General features: G+C 39.0%; 2 protein-coding genes across 8 annotated transcripts in view; both read right to left on the bottom strand.

Annotated features, from left to right (window-relative positions):
- The window catches only part of LOC131230788 (uncharacterized), a 48,422-nt gene extending 45,165 nt beyond the window's left edge, over positions 1 to 3,257 (bottom strand). The window contains exon 1 of the mRNA XM_058226767.1: positions 3,125 to 3,257. The gene's annotated coding sequence lies outside the window, so the exon portion shown is untranslated. The remainder of the gene's footprint in view (positions 1 to 3,124) is intronic.
- Positions 1 to 17,837, bottom strand: part of LOC131230787 (uncharacterized) — a 39,686-nt gene that overhangs the window by 10,310 nt on the left and 11,539 nt on the right. For 2 of the 7 annotated variants that reach the window (XM_058226758.1, XM_058226761.1), the window contains exons 1-2: positions 3,125 to 3,264; positions 2,867 to 3,041 (exon numbers count right to left, since the gene is read on the bottom strand). The exons of 2 other annotated variants lie outside the window; for them this stretch is intronic. In XM_058226758.1, the coding sequence (XP_058082741.1) occupies positions 2,867 to 3,031 (165 nt within the window). In that variant the 5' untranslated portion in view covers positions 3,032 to 3,041; positions 3,125 to 3,264. Of the gene's footprint in view, positions 1 to 584; positions 654 to 2,866; positions 3,042 to 3,124; positions 3,265 to 14,396; positions 14,808 to 17,837 lie in introns of those variants that run through there. 3 more of the 7 variants (XM_058226765.1, XM_058226764.1, XM_058226763.1) reach the window with 3 other exon arrangements.

Genomic DNA, 17,837 nt, shown 5'->3' with positions numbered 1-17,837 from the left:
CTAAAAGATAAAGAAAATGGGGTCATCTTTTCTTTTCTTTTTTTATTTTTAAATTAAATGGGGTCATCTAATAAGAAACGTTGATCTATATAAGTGGGCCATGATTTGATGATCCAGATTATTGATCTGATGGGTCTCACAGGAAAGAGAGTTCTTCTTATATCTACCACAGTGGAAGATCCTAACCGTTTGATAGGATGCCTACAGATAAATGGTTAGGAAAAAGTACAGCAACCACCGTCCACTCAACGGAAATAACCAATCTCGAAGGACCATCCTTTCCACCTGTGTCCATCAGATCAACGGTCTGGATCACGGAGTCGAGGTACCATTTGTACTGTACATCGCACAAGGACTACATTTCCTCGCCAGTAAGGAATTCTCCGGAGGGAACGGTGCGGCCAGAGAGACCGTTTAGTGGTGCGTGGATTAGTGCTACCGTATGGCCTATATTCATCATATGTTTTATATCCACTCCGTCCATCCATTTTGACAGCCCATTCTAATATACGGACCCGAAATTTAAGTATATAAAAATTTCAGGTGGACCACACAATAAGAGACAGTGATGATTGAACTCTTACCATTAAAAACTTCCCAAGGCCCACTGCAAGTAGATCCGTAGTGTTTATTTTCCATCCAACCCGTTGATAAGGTCAACTAGAACTGGATTAAAGGAAAATATAAAGATTAGGTTGATCCGAAACTTTAGTGGCCTACAAAAAGCTTTTAATGATCATTTATCACCTTTTTCCAATGGTGTGGTTCACCAAGATTTGTATCTGCTTGCATTTTCAAATAACGTCCATAAATGAACTGAGAAAAACGGATGGCGACGTGGATACTGCGGGACCATTGCCAAGTGCTAATGGATGTACTGATTGAGTCCTAAAGCGCAGGACCCTATCATTCTTTTACCCCACAGCTTTGTGGGGCCCACCGAAATGTCAGTCGGAAATCCAATCCGTCCATCAGTTTCAAAAGCTCTAGTTAGATGATGAGACCAAAAATTTACAGATCCAAGACTCCATTGGGCCACACTAAATGAAACAGTAGAGAAGGAAGTGCCCACCATGTTGTTTATACGCAATCCAAACCAAACCGTTCCTTATGTGATCCCCATTAGGATGAACTGAAGATTAATATTAGCCTTATCTAAAACTTCTATGACCTTATAAAGGTTTCAGTGGTGGGCCATCAATCCCACTATTTACTTTTGCGTGCCCCCACCGGAGTTTTTGTTGCTGATCTTTTGTATGTACGGTGACTATAAGAGTTATCACCTGATGGACGGCATAGATTTCACATATACAACACAGTGGGCCCAAAGAAATCGTGTGTTTTATACGCAGCATAAAGTGGTGTGCTCATATGGTAACATATCAGACTGCTGGGTCACGCCAACTGTTCATACAATTCCAAACCACCCCGTCCATCACGTTCTTCCTCTAACGATTACCGTAAAAATCTAGTAATCAGATCAATCCAGAACTTAGGTCGACTACAACGGAGGGAACAATGTAAAATCATGCCTAAGGCCTATAAATTCATATGGTTTGGCCCATCTGGCTTTCGTAATAGCCTGATTTTTTATGTGACTTAGTAGATATTGGAGGATGAATCGATTAGATGACATATAAAAAATAAAAAACGGTGGGGCCCTAAAACTGTGGAGAAGGTTTATTGGCTGGATGTCCTTCCCAACTGCTCCGAGGGGTGTGGTGGTCCACCTTAGTTTCTGGAGGTCTAATTTTAGGCCATAGGTCGAAGAACGAAGAGCGCATCTAATGGACGGAGTGGATCTGATGTAAAATTTACATGGGCCACAAAGTAGCCTGGCATATGAGCACGTGTACAAAAAGAAAAAAAGAAAAAAAGTATTGCCGACGGGGGCGCCCATGAGGCCCACCTCGGTGGACCATGGAAGTTTTTAACGGTGGGCGTTCAATGACCACTTTTACCTGTGGCGGGGTCCACCTGAGATTTGGGTCTGCTTCATTTTTTGGGAAAACACCATAAAATGATCTAGTAAAGCGGATGGACGGCGTGGATATACAACACATATATACATAGATGTGGGCCCCACAGCAAGGGAATCTGACCGTTAAAATTTTCATGTTAGGCCAGCGTCTATTTAGCAAATAAAAGTTATGAACGTTTGGGAACCGTCCATTTAGTGCAAACAGCCAACGTGGTACGTTTATAAGAAATCCAAATCGTTGGATTTGCATTGAAGGCCATCTGGTTCAGTAATCTTGAAGATGTGGCCTACCTTTCAGCGGGTTGATTTCTTACACGTGTGACACGTGGCTGTATGAGTTCCAATGGGCGCGCGGCTTCGGTGGATTCCGGATCCACGAGGTGGGTGGGACTCCTGACAGTGGGGCTCACAGTAATGTATTTTCCTTAAATCCACACCGTCCAACTGTTTTGAAAGCCCATTTTCGGACATGTAACAAAAAACGAAGCTGACCCAAATCTTAGGTGGACGACACCACAGGAAACAGTCGTGATTAAATCCCCACCATTAAAAACTTCATGCATTCCACAAGAATGTTTATTTGCCATCCAAACCGTTGATAAGGTTACAGAGACCATACAAATATCATCTTGATCCAAAGCTTTTGTGGCGCACAAGAAGTTTTAATTGTCAATTACAACTGTTTCCTGTAATATGGTCCATCTTAGATTTTGATCTGCTTCATTTTTTGGATCACGCTCTAAAATGAGCTTTCAATACTTATGGACGGCGTGGATGTAGTCAAATACATCATGGTGGGCCCCACAGTCATGGGTCCCACCCATCCCCGATCCACCGAAGCCGTGCCTCTTCCATCAACGGTCATTGCGGACCAAAAATACTTACAGAGTTGAGCCAGCGAGCGGAAATAAAGGCGCCGATGCAAAGGACGCAGACGAACAGTACGGTCGTTCTACCAGGAGCCTTCTGTAATGCCCGGCGAGATACCGTCCCCGAAACGTTACGGTATATTCCCGATACGTTACAGAAAACACTAAAAAATCGCAGCATGCTCTGTCCTCTGCAACAGATCGCACCAAATATATATTTAAAAGAAAAATGAAAAATCAGAAGAAGAGAAATTTCCAGCCTTTCTTCACTCACCAGATTTCGACGATCTGGATTTTTTTGAAAATTCTCCGGTTGTTCAGCTTGTTTGGCTTGTTTTATGAATTTGAGGAGAGAAAGTCGCCGTAATTCTCCCTTTTGAGCTATATCAGGAACAGATCTTTCTCAATTCAAGTAAAAAAGGGGGGGAAAGGTATTTTCTGCACTTTTTACACTTTCCAAGACCTTTTCGGGCCGATCCGTGTCGGAATCGGCCGATATTTGGAAGAATTCCCTCCAATTTCAGACCAGAACCTTGTATTCACGGCCTTTGAGAGAGAGAGAGAGAGAGAGATCTGACGAAACGAGAAGATTCGAAGAGAGAATAAAAGGAGCGAGTATAAATGAGATAGACAAAGAGATGAGACAGAGGCGAAAAAATGCCGTGAAATGGAGGAAGAGAAGGGCAGCGTGTCTGATCGTTTACACCCAACTACTCGTACACGTGGCATACACCTATTCAATGTGAACCGTCCAAATGGAGCCTACTATTGATGGATTATCAATCCAATATAATATTGGTTAAACATTCCTAACGTATGATCTGTGGTCACTTTTTCGATGAATCTTGACCGTTTGTTATTTCTTTATTTCAGCAGGTCTATTAAACATCTTACAATCGACTAGCTGAATGATCAAGCTACTTCGATTTTTGGTGTAGGATCTATCAATACTGGGTCTTATCACTTCGACAGTTTCGTTTGAATAAGTTTTATAGATCATATGCAATATCTCCTTGCTCGAGTATCAATCTTTGCACTCTGCTAGAGTATCTAAGTTTTTCTTGCGGAGAGTGAGGAATCCTGTGAGGTGTCAGTTAGGTGAGATTTCTTTTGCAGAAGTTAAAAAAACAGGTGCTCTTAGATGCTCCAGCTGTGTACGACGCTTGATACATAGGCATTCAAAAACCGTACAAGTGGCTTGAATTTTCCCAAAATGATTGAGTAAAATGTGGAAATCATTGCATCCAAAAAGTTAAATTCCCAAATTCAAATTCTCTGAACACCAACTGCTGATTCGTGGAAGTATATTTTTCATTTTTAACAGTCTAATAATTTTCCACCAATCCTATAATTAGATATTTAAACGAGGGTAATTTTTGAGTTGTGTCACATCCAAACAGACCCATAATTTGGACAGTTCAATTAGCATTCTTTATATGTAATTTCTAATTTATTCTGCGCATGGGATTAAATGGGATGAAATTGTTTGAAAGTAGGGTCTTTACTCTTGTTTGGGTGGTAGACTCTCGGGAGTTTCAACTCCCGGTCAAGGGTCCGAATACCCATAGGTGGTGAAATTCCACTAGCGTGAGTGTGTGGGGTGTGTGTGCGTGTGTGAAAAGAAAAAAAAAAATTGTTTGAAAGTAATCATTATGGGCGGTCCAGATTAATTGTCATGGAATTCAAAATTTTCATCACATCACATCTTATTGCAATGTAAAAAATATCTCTTGCATATTACAGATGAATTGAGATACCATGTTAAGCTAGCAGCCGTGGAAAACGAATAGCATTGGTAAAGGAATTACCATCGGTTGTATCAAAGACACACAAATTGCATGTATGATTGCGTCACCACATTCCATGAGCCCCACAATGATGTGTGTATTATATCCACATTGTCTATCCATTTTATGTGATTATTTTAGGGCATGGCCCCAAAAAATGAGACATATTTGAATCTTAAGTGGACCGCACCACATAAAGTAGTGAGAATTTAACATTTACCATTGAAAACTTCTAGGGGGCTACAGAAGTTTTGAATCAATCTTATCTTTGTTTTTACCTTCATCTAGGTATGTGAGAATTCAGCTTGATGACAAATAAATATCATGTTGGGCCTTATGAGGGTTTCAATGATGGCAATCAATATCGTCACTACTTTTTTTGGTGTGGTCCACTTGAGCAATGGATTTATCTCTTTTTTGTGCCTGTGACCTGATATGATCTCTCAAAATAGATGGATAATATAGATCTAATACATATATCATAGTGGGGCCCATTAAACTTGGTGACATCCATACAGCTTCTCATATCCATAGAGAATTCACCATGGAGGTGTAAATTGGACGTAGAGGTGTATAAGAACCGAGCTAGCTCGGTTTGCTTGCTCCACTCAACTTGAAAAAGTTTGATTTCACTCGGTTTGAAGCAGAGTTCGAGCTGAGTCGAGCTGATTTTTTGAGCTGGAAAATGAGTTCGAACTGGCCCTAGCTCGACTTGACTCGGATCGAACCCAGCTCAAATCAAACTCGAATCGAACCAGTTCAGTGACTCAGTTACTTTGATATTAATGTTACTCACAAAGTGTTTGACAAAGTGACTTAAGGAAGTGTGGCTGATGGTAAGGAAGGTATGTATATAAAACCAATATCCTTTTTTTTTTCTTGATTTTTATGTTGCTTAGAAGGTGTTTGATAAAATAGTTGTAAAACCATTGCTGCTGTCTCAAATATAGTGAGATTTTGAAGGTGCAGTCTAGGTGTTTGTGAAAATGATGCACAGGCGAACTCGGCTTGAACTTCCCTGAGTTGCTGACCAAACCGAGCCGAGTTGGCCAGTCAGGCTCGAGGATCGAGCCGAGCTGAGTTCGAGCTGAGGTTAGCAAGTAGTTGAACCGTGTCGAGTTGAAGCCAACTTGACTCAGTTCAACTTGATGTACACCCCTAATTGGATGCTGATTAGATACTGATAGGTTGAGTAGCGACACTCACTACTAAAATGATATCACCAGTTCTGTGGGACCAACCATGATGTATGTGTTGTATCTACACCATCTATCCATTTGGAGAAATCATTTTAGGGCATGAGAAGAAGAACAGGTCATATCCAAATCTGGAGTGGACCCCACCACAAAAAACAATGGAAAGAGTGACGCCCACCGTTGGAACCTTCCTAAGGTTCACTATGATGCTTATTTGAGATCCAACGTGTTCTTATGTTAAGACAGACATGAAAGAAGGAAAAACACAAATTTCAGCTTGATAGAAAACTTTTGTTGCCCTTAGAAATTTTTAATGGTGGGCACCACTCTATCCACTGTTTTTTGTGGTGGGGTCTATTTGAGCATCGGATCTGGCTTATTCTTTAGCTCATGCTCTAAATTGATATCTCCAAATGGATGGATGGTGTGGATACAACATATACATCACAATTGGTCCCACAGAACTTAGTGACGTCACTTCAATACTCAACCTGTATGTAGCTAATTCGTGTCCGTGTAAATTCAGTCCGACTGAAAATTTCCTGAAATCAGAATTTCTATTCCAGGCCACCAATGATAATAACCAAACAACCACTTAATTTAAAAAAGTGATTTTTCTAATTCAATCCCATCTAAAATTAGGTAACATAGTGCACCAAACGGGACATAAGTTATTTATAAGTGCATGCGTATCATCCATCCGTCCACCAGACCATCAAAACTTTACCTCCTCGTAGTTTGGTTCATTGGAATAAATACTTCTTTATGTAATATCATTTTTGGGAAATGCTTAGTTAGGCAACGTGCCAAGACGTGTGACATTTAAAACTTTGTAAAACTCACTATGATGATGCTAAAATTTAGGCTACATGTACATGAAAACAATGGACGGTCCAGGGAAATTGATCGGATGTAGAGGAGTGGCCCACTTGGTAATCATGTTTTATTGATTTCTGAGGCATGACATGTACAGTGGTTAGTCTGACAGACCGTTCTGATTCCACACATGCATGCTTCGTTTCCACGTGTGAGGATGCAAGTGCACTCAATTCTAGTTCACCTCTCCCGCAGAGTACGTTGAGCCAGAGCGTAGAATCTTTCATGATCCTTTCTCATTCGAGAAAGCTGCTTCTGCCCTTCACACGTGACATGATCAAGCTGTCGAAATTTGGAACTGGGGCCCACAGTTCTGTGGTTGCGCGTGAAATGGATATCACGTTGGTTGGATGATATAACCATTTAATTTCACCCATTCATTTTTTAGAACCTGACGATTTCTTCTCACCATCCATTGGATGGTCACTGATTAGACGGTCAGTATGTTCCGATCGGTGTCAGATTTTGCAATGCTCCATCATTTTTGGACCCCTAATTATGGACGGTCCAAATACCTTTTCGCGTATGTGTTTCATATCCATGCTGTCCATCCGGTTTACCAGTTCATTTTAAGTGATACTTCCCAAAATAAAGTAGATCCAAATATCAGGTGCACCACATCACAGGAAACAGTGGTGATTGAATGCCCACCATTAAAATTTCCTAGCACCTGCAGTACTGTATATTTTTTATCCAAACTGTTGATAAGGTTAAACCGATATAGATGAAGGGAATGCACAAATATCAAAAACTTTTGTGCCCCAAGAAATTTTTAACGGTGGCCATTCAATCACCACTGTTTCCTATAGTGTGGTCCACTTGAGATTTGGATGAGATAGTAAAACGGATGGATGGTGTGGATGTAAAACATACATATAATGGTGGGCCCCACAATCAGGATTCGCCAACCTTGTGGTTCCTTGGATCCACCAAATTCGTGACAACGTACATGTGAACTTCTAATTAGGTGAGTCAACCCATGTTGATGACTGGCGGTAATGCACTCATCCATGCATAGTTGTCAGTAAAAGAAGAAGAGCCAACCGTCCATTTTTCTAACCATGGCCCTCAACATGGATGGAGCAAGGCCTTAATTTTTATTTTTATTTTATTATTCTTTTAACTTTTATACACCTATAACACATGGCCTCAATAAAAGATTGTTTTTATTTAATGTAATGGAATGGATGTAAATTATCAACCAACGGTTCTCTTTATTACGTGGTGGAAGACAACATTGGTGGAAGAGTGTGATGCTCCTACACATGCACTCAGAAATTATACATGTGGCATATGTGGCAGTCAAATCAACCGTCGAAATTGTGGGACCCAAGTTATACGGGTCAGAGAATTGATGTCCTAACAGGCTGATTGGTGGTTATCCAATGGACTCCTACCAAGATAGTCGATCCAATAAATTACAAATGTCTACTAATTATAGATTGGGATAATTCAATCAACTGGAATTAGGTCATCACCTATCTAGCGTGGGTACCATGATTTGGACGGTTTGATCAAGTTAATTGTGTGCCACGTTTACAGTATATCAGTGCATGTGCATGTTCCACCACACCCTTCCCGATTCTTCGAACAATGCGCTTGGTAGTTTGGGTTGTCGGCTGGGAAGTGGATTGCGTACAGTGTAACTCATTATGCTAAACCTACTGATTGAGGGCCTGTTTGGCCCGGCAGATTGGATGGGATTAGATGGTATTAGAGTGGATTGCATGGATTTCAAGGCAATGGCATCAGTGGATTGGTGCAAGATCTATGGGATTGCTATATCCCGGGATTGTTATATCCGGTCTGTTTGGCACGCCCAGCCAATCTTGGAATTAAACCCTTCAATCCCTTTCAATCCCTCGAAACCAAACACGTCCCAAGCAATTTTGAAGGGATTAGGGTAGATTGGATGGGATTTAAAGGTAATGATGGTGATGTCAATTGATTGTCTTAAGATCCATGGGATTGCTATATCCCGGGATCCGGATCCTATGTCTGTTTGGCTCGCCTAGCCAATCCCGGGATCGATCTTCCAATCCCTTCCAATTCCTTCTAATCCCAACCAATCTACCCGGCCAAACAGGCCCTAAACTCTGTGGGGTCCACAGTGATTATTTCTTTTTTCCACCCCCATCTATTCATTTTAATATATAATTTTAGATCTTAATACAAAAAATTAAGCATATCAAAAGCTCAAGTGGACCACACCACAGGAAACGGTGTGAAATTTCTTGGGTGCCACAGAAGTTTTAGATCAATATGATGATAAATAAACATCACTGTGGGCACCAGGAAGGTTTCAACGGTAGAAATCATTGTTCCCACTGTTTCCTGTCGTGTGGTCCAATTGAGCTTTGGATATGTTTCAATTTTGGGCTCAACTCCTAAAATAATCTGGAAAAGCAGATGGACGGCGTGGATACACTACATACATTCAAGGTGGGCCCAAAAAAGTTTACTCAGTACGCAATCCGATTTCTGTGGCCGAGATAGGTACATAACCTAAAAAATTGCACAGACAAGTAGGGCTACTAATTCCAAACATGGTTGACTCATGTGTTGCTGATCCAGACCGTAGATCTGATTTGCTCAACATGGATGAGAGTCGCACAATATAAAATATAATATAGGAGAATGGAAGGTAACAATATGTTTTAAGATGGCAGTGCTTCATGTACCTCAGGACAACTCACTCTTACATACCTCTCAAGTATGGCCAGTAAATCAACTTATATTTTTGGCTTGTTTTTAGCGAATTTGAGGAGAGAAAGTCGCCGTATTTCTCCTTTTTAAGCAGGAGTGGTACTTTTTTACTTTCCCAGATCTTTTCGTGCTTTATGTTTGATGGTTTACACTGAGCTACTCGTATACGTGGCATACAATTATTCAATCTAAACCGTCCAAATGGGACCTACTATAGATGGGTCATCAACCCAATATAAGATTTGCTAAACATTCCTAACGTATGATCTGTGGCCACTTGTTTGATGAATGTTGACCGTTGGTAATTTCTTTATTTCAACGGGTCCATTAAACATACTACAATCGACTAGCTGAATGATCAAACTAGCTTGATTTTTGGCGTAGGATCAATTAAAAGTGGGTCTCACCACTCTGACAGTTTCGTTTGAATTAGTTTTAGAGATCATTTGCAATTTCTCCTTGCTCGAGTATCAATCTTCACACTCGAACAGAGTATCGAAGTCTTTCTTGTTGAGAGTGGGGAATCTTGTGAGGTGTTAGTTAGGTGAGATTTCTTTTGCAGATGTAAAAAAAAAAGGGCGCAGTTAGATACTCCGGCTGCGTACGACGCTTGATACGCAGGCCTCAAAAACGGTACAAGGGGCTTAAATTTCCTCAAAAGGAATTGAATAAATTGTGGAAAGCACATGTTCCAAGTTAAATTCCCAAATTCTGATTCTCTGAACAGTAGATTCCTGAAAACTTGTTTGTTGTAGCAGGCAGCTGGATACTTTTCATTTTTAACTGTCTAATAATTTTCGTCCAACAATGTTAGAGTGACAAATACAAACTAAAACCCCGTGATAGTACAATTACAATTTAATTTGGTGCATTTTATTTTTGGTTGTTATTGAAATAGTCAATAAAAAATGACAAGTGTAATAAGTAAGAAAAATGTATAGCATGCTAAAGGTTTTTAAGACTACTTATAATATTTTTTACTAAATCACAGCTAAGAGGAAAATAAAATAGGGAGTGGCCGAGAGGTATCTAAAAGCAAATTAAGTGGTCGAGAGGCATTCAAGAGGCATGGTCGAGAGGAAAGATGCAGTCGAGATATGTCAAAGAAGGGTTGGGATATTTCAAGAGAGTTCCCTATCCGTGATGAGGTCCCTTGAATCAAGGGTCACAATGAGCAAGACCTCATACCCACCATGATGGTTCTTTGGAAGGTTTAATGGTGGGGGTCATATCCCCATGTTCGCCATGGTGTTAGGATCTTCTTTATTCTTGGCCTCATACATTGAAAAGATATGATGAAATGGATGAACTAGCTGGATATAAAACATGCATCACATTGGACCCTACAATGCCCAACACTGCTTGGATCACCTCCTAAACAATGGATAAAGATGTTTCCTAGACCATAATAATAAGGTGTTACCTGAGCACGTTGGTGGTTGTTTTCCCTAACTGTGGGGCTTACTTAATATATCCATGTGGTCCATCAGTTCTTCCAGCTTATTTTAGGGCATTGTTCTAAAAATGAAGCGAATCTAAATCTGAAGTGGACCACACCATAAGAAATAGTGGTGATTGAATGCCACTGTTAAAAACTTATTCTTAAGGACCACCATAATTTTTATTTGCCATCCAACCTATTTGTAACACCGTATGGACCGGACCTAGCTGGTTGAAAAAAAAACAAACACACACACACACACACACACACACACACACAAATATTAGCTATATTCATATCTTTTGTAGTTTTAATGGTGTCAATTCCTTCACTGGTATGTGGTCCATTTGAGATTTGGATCTGCTTCATCTACGGAACATGCCCTAAAATTAGCTGGAAAAGCTGATCGATGGCGTGGATATAATACACATATGTTAAGGTGGGCCATGGTCACGAAGACAACCACTAAAATGCTACCCTGGCAACACCTAACCGTGCTCCTTCTAGGACATGACACTTAGGTGAATGCGAAGTCCAAGAGATTTGGAAAAGTGGGATGCCGATTGCATGGTGACATCGCTGGCAGTGAGCACTTGGCTGTGACCCAGGAACCAGCAACGTGAGTGGGACCTAACATAAGGGCCCATATCTATGTATAAAATTTTCATTTTTAGGGTAAATACCTAGGAAATAGGTCATTATTACTCATTGCGCTGGTTTAAAAATAGATGAGTATTTCTCCCTCGAAAATCAATCCTAAAAAGGGCTAGGTTAAATTTATGGGCCCCACTGTGATGTATGTGACATATCCACGCCTTCCATCTATTTTACCAGAACATTTTAGGGAATATACCCAAAATCGAGGCAGATGCAAAGCTCAAGTGGCCCACATCACAACAAACAGTGGTGGTAAAACTTCCACCATTGAAATTTCTTTTCTTCATAAGGCCCACAAGATTGTTTATTTGTCATCTAACTCATTCATAAGGTCACACGGACATGGAGAAGGGGAAAAAAAAATACAAATATTAACTTGATCTAAAGCTTTTAGGGCCTCCAAGAAGTTTTGGACGATGAACGTTCAATTCCAACTATTTCCTATGGTGTGGCCACTTGAGCTTTGGATCTACCTCATTTTTTAACTTGTGCCCTAAAATTATCTAACAGAACAAATGGATGAAGTGGATAAGCCATATACATCATACTGGCCCCACATGAAGTTCACACCCCTCTTCCAGCAAGAGAGTAGTGTTAGAGTTACCCTGGTAAATAATTATTACATATTTAATAGGTATTTACCATGTAAATTAAAACAACACCCCAGAAGTAGTGGGAAGTTTTTGTATATATGAAGAGTGGGAGATGTAAGCCTTGTACTTTTGTTTATCTTATTTTAGCTGTGTTACTGTCTTATGAGCATCGGCACATAAATGTTTGTTCTTCTTGTCTCTTGTTATTAGTTTAGTCATTTAGTCTTTTCTTTAGCTATTGTGGTTTGACTTATCCTATGTTGATCATGCATGTGTATGTATTTTTCAGCAACATATTCTATAACTTGCTAAACAGTCATGGCTAAATAAGGTACTGTGATTTAAGCCCACAACTCTCTCTTAGCTAATGATCATTGTATCCAATCTTAAGTTTTCAAGGACAACCAGATAAATTTGACTTCTTCTTTTTTTCAAAGTTTTATTAACCTGTTCACATACTATGGAACATATTATGAGATTTTGAAATTCTCAGAGTATTATCGCAATAATACTGTTTTATTAATTTTCCTTGATAATATCACAAGATTTGGTGATATTTGCTACAATGAATGGGATCAAGTGTGCCATGGGCCAACAAATCATGTACAACATAACACAAAACAATACATGCAATATGACAAGGTTCATGAACCTCACCCATGAATCTTGAAATCCTCTCAACTTTATTAAAACTCCTATAAATTGGATTTCTATCACTAATAAACATATATAATAATCAATTAGACTACTTAATTATATGTCAGAACCTTATCTCTTTGATTATATTAGAAAAAGAGTAACGGTGAATTTGGTTGCACCAAATATCATGATATTTATTGATTTGGTGTGCAACCAAACAAACTCTAAATAAATAAAAAAGAGGAAGTCTAAGTGGCCATTGGGCATCTCTACCAATAAGATCTTATTTGCTTATTTCTGAAAAACAAGTCTTATTTTCAACATAGGTATTTTAATAAAACTCTAATTTTACACCTTATTTTTTTAGAAACTAGAAATTAAGCTCTTAAATGTTAATTAATTAAGAGACTACTTTTTCAAAAGCTTAATGAGCTTAAGTGGGCAGAGGTTTAAGGTTTTAAGTATTTTCAAAAATATCAAAATTGCCTCCTTAAAACCTCTTTGCAATCTTTCTCTCCAACTTGAAGGTGGGACCCCACATTATGAATGGTCTACATCAAGGTGGGCCCACATAATGCACATTCACATCAAAGGTGGGCCCCACATGATGGATGGCCCACATCAAGGTGTGGCCCCACATAATAAACAAACCACATCAAAGGTGGGCCCCATATTAAGGATGGTCCGCATCCAAGGTGTGGCCCACATGATAGACGGTGGACATTGAAGGTGGGCCCACATGACGAACGGTTGACATCAAAGGTGGGTCAACATGATGAATGACCCATATTGAAGGTGGCACACACAATGAATGGTCCATGTTAAGGTTGGTCCACATAATGGATATAGTGAGCCTCACACAATGGATGGCCCACATCAAAGAGTTACCCTGTGTGATGGACGGTCCACATCATGTGGGCCCCACGTGATGGATGGCCCACATCTAAGGTCTCATATGATAGATGACCAATATCCAAGGTCTCGCATGATGGACAAGTGACCCCACATTGTGGATGATCCACATAGAAGGTGCATCCCTCATGATGGACGTCGGACATCAAAAGTGGACCCCACATAATGATGGCCCACATCAAAGTGTGGCCTTGCATGATCGAAGACCCGCATCAAATGGGCCTCACCTAATCGATGACCGGCATCAAGGTTGGCCCCACATAGTGGACAATTCATATTAAAGGTTGGGCCTTAATGATGAATGATCCACATCCAAGACGGGCCCTACATGATGGACAACCCAATTCAAAGGTGGGGCCCACACGACCAAAACATCAAATGTGGGCACCATATAGTGGGCGGTGGGGATTGAAGGGCCCCACATGATGGATGACCTACATCAAGGTAAGCCATACTATAGATGGTCCACATCAAAGGTTGGCCCCTGATGATGAATGGTCCACATCCAAGGCGAGCCCTCATGATTGATGATCCACATTCAATAAGGTGAGAGGCATGAAGGGGTATGCTTATTTGAAATGTACTTGTTGCAATTAAAAAAAAATATATAGCACGACCCCATAAAACCTCTTATTTAAATATTTTACCAAATATACTTATTTCAAATAAGAGCTTTTTTAGATTATGAAAATGTGATTTACCAAATGAACTTATTGTAAAATAAGTACTAGAACAAAAAATTAATATTAACTCTCTAGATCTTATTAAAGTAACTTTTATTGTATTAGATAAGAGATGCAGAACGGACCTAAACATTTTGTCTTTCCCAAGTTTCTACCTGTTTTATGGAATTCTCTTTCCTTCTGTTCATTGCTTGAAGGGCTGCAGGATCAAAGGGAGGAGCCAGGGTGCATGGGCTTGAATCTTTTGGGCCCATCACCATGGATTCCATCATGAACTTCTTCTCTAATCCTTTTGCATGGCATGCCATGGATTCCAAGCAGTATTCCTTTGCATTTTGGGGTAATGTAGGCTTGTATGTCAATAGCTTAGCGTATTCATTTAAGAGGTGAAACATGTAATCATACACATAATCCATCTTCAGCTCCTCTAGAATGAAGCTGCTTGCTGCCTTCCCAATCTCTTGGGCCTGTTAAGTTCATGAAGATGCAAAATTCAAAGTAAAGAGGCAATGTTAAAAATAACTTTTCTTGGAAAAATATGACAATCATCTTAGTTAATTAATGTTGGAAATTATAGGTGGAATCAAGTATCTGTAAACATTCTAAAACCGACGCTCCTAGAGTTGCAACTATGACCCGTGTGTACAATATTTGGGTCATTTGTCAAGTGGGGCCCACCATGAAGATGCCCTGGCCCAAAAATCAATTTGGTCAATTCGTTGGATAGATGAGACATGTATGCGAAATGGGTCTTTGGAAAATTGTGAACAAATGGTCCATATTAAACATAGTTTTTTTTCCGCAGTGGAGGTGTAAACATGCCTGATTTTATTTTTTTTGGCCGGGGCATGTACATGGTGGATCCTGCCTGATCTCCGACTTGTTGCAACATTTGCATGTCTACCATGAAGAAAATCATTCCTCACATGAGAGAGAAGTCATTTGACCTCGCTTCTGTTGGGCAATAATTTGGCGAGTTTTATTAGCATGATGAGGGATACCAAGTCTTTTGTTGATCAGGCGACACTTGAATTTTACATTTTTCATCATGTATAGATTTGTGTAATTTTTGTCGTTTTGGGTGATGAATTAGATGGTATGGCATGTAAAAAAAACATTAGATATTATTACTTCAGACATGGTGACTTGGTCGATTCATTATGAATATGTCTAGATATTTCAACGAACACATGTATATGATCAATGGAATTATGTGGATGATGCAGATGTCTTCTCAGCTCAACACATGAACAATGTATGAAGTATTATACAATCTCCTCTTTTAAGGTTGTCCAGTAACCATCCTGTTTTCAGTTTGTACATGAGAGCTAGGGCAAGGTGGAGCCAATGGTTATGATCCCACCAGTTGATAATAAGGCCCCATTGTGGACAGTCCATGAATCAAAAATCTCTAAGATTGGAAGAATCATAACCCTTCAATACATGGTGAACAAGTACATGGTTAAGTTATTGTAACTGTTTACATTCAACCGAGGAAAAAGGCACTCTTAGGGATTTTTGGTGGACTGGCCATATGCTGTGAGGACTGTTATACAATGGTTATAAACCATGGGCCGCTCTGGTACAAATTGAAACTTGAAATGTACCATACAACCTTCCCAAGTACTCCAGCATTGTCATACCTCAAATAATATACAAAATATTAACTCATGTGTACGAACTGGAAATACATATTATTTGAGAAGTGACATTGGGTTAAATAGATTTGCAGAGAATGGCTAATTTACTCATGTTTTATCTTAAGTATAATCTACCCAGCAATACGTTTAAATCTTTTGACGCTTCCATTACTCTTTTATTTTTTTTAAAAAAAATTAATTTCCTCATTAGTTAAATCCAACTAAGGAAAGAGAGATGCTCGAATGCACAGCTAGTTAGACCACTAAGTTGCAGTATCATATTAGTAACTGCGCGTCATCTGTGTATGACATTCAACCTGTCCAAAAGTTTGGTTTATCAAGATCAATTAACATAAAAATCAAGCTAATAAGGTAGGTGGTTGTCCATTGTTTTTTTTTTTTTTTTTAATGGTGTGTCACCCACTTGCTGAGTGGATCAGCTTGGTTTCATGCACCGTTTGATTTTTCATGGTGTTGTCCAGCTTTTGGATATTACGTTGGAAAGCATATCCATTTGGTCCAATGAATTATATAAATTTTAGTCCAACTCTAGCATTGTCATACCTTATACTACATACAAAATAAGAACTCATGTGTACAAATGGGACATGGTATTTGAGAAGTCACATTGGTTTAATTGGATTTGTGGAGAATGGCTTTACCCCTATTTTATTTCAAGTATAATATACCTTAAATATACATTTAAATCTTTTAATACTTCCATTACTCTATTTTCTTTTTTTATTTCCTCATTAGTTTATATGCAACTAAGGAAAGAGTGTCCATGTGCTGTGTGGGCGTGAGAGTATGTAAAAAAACAAAAAAAAAAAAAAAAGGAAAAAAGAAAAATAAAAAAACAAAGAAAGAAAGAGAGAATATGCTCAAATGCACGACTGGTTGGATCACTAACTTGTAGTCCAATTATCATATTAGTGCCTGTCCAAAAGTTTGGTCCATCATCATGAAGATCACTTGGCACAAAAATCAAGCTAATAAGATTGGTGGTTATCCATTGGTTTTACCCACGAGTTGAGTGGATCTGTCTGGTTTCATGCAGCGTTTGATTTTCATGGTGTTGAGCTTTTGGATGTCATGTTGAAAAGTATGTTTTTTAGTCCAATCATTTATATATATTTTTTTATTTATTAATGCTTTATTTATTGCTCATTATTTTTATGTATACGTGGAATGAATATAATTGGGACCAATGCATTGAGAGACTTTATCTAGGTCTTTGTAACCCTAAGGAATGAAATTAGAAAATTTGATAAGAAATACATCGACTTGTTATATTCTTCGTATGCTTAAAACATTGTCATGGCCAATGGATAAATTAAGATAACTTAAACTATGGGCTATTATACATGGTGTCATTGTCGTGCTTATAGTGAGTCTCTACCATGTATAATGGGCTTTAATACGGTCATAGAAAAATATATATCTAATGGCATAAGATAAGGTGATCATGTACATCTGTACGGTTTACATATGGAAACGTCCAAAGTTGAATTGGTTTATAATTTGATCAAAGTTTTTGTGTGATTAGGTAAATATATCGTAGATATTGCTAGCAATTTAAGTAATTTATAATAATTGTCTTAGAAAGATTTCATTATGACAATGAAAGCTTTGCACGTAGCAAAGGCTTGCAAGTCTATAAATATATGAAAATAGCCTAAGAAGCCCCATGGATATTTATGCCCAAGGAGATCTTAATTAGCACATAGAGTAAAACACCTTAGGTGGCTAGTTCAAGAGAAGAAAGAAAGAGTAATTACTGTTTTTTTTTTTTTTTTTTCCCTCTTTAAAAAAAGGCATGGTTTGTTAATCCATGCATGCCTAGAAGCAGATCTGACT

Source organism: Magnolia sinica, chromosome 17 (genome assembly GCF_029962835.1).
Source record: "Magnolia sinica isolate HGM2019 chromosome 17, MsV1, whole genome shotgun sequence".
NCBI lineage: Eukaryota > Viridiplantae > Streptophyta > Magnoliopsida > Magnoliales > Magnoliaceae > Magnolia > Magnolia sinica.
The sequence above is the reverse complement of the archived record's forward strand: the minus strand, read 5'-3'. Positions and strand labels throughout refer to the sequence as shown.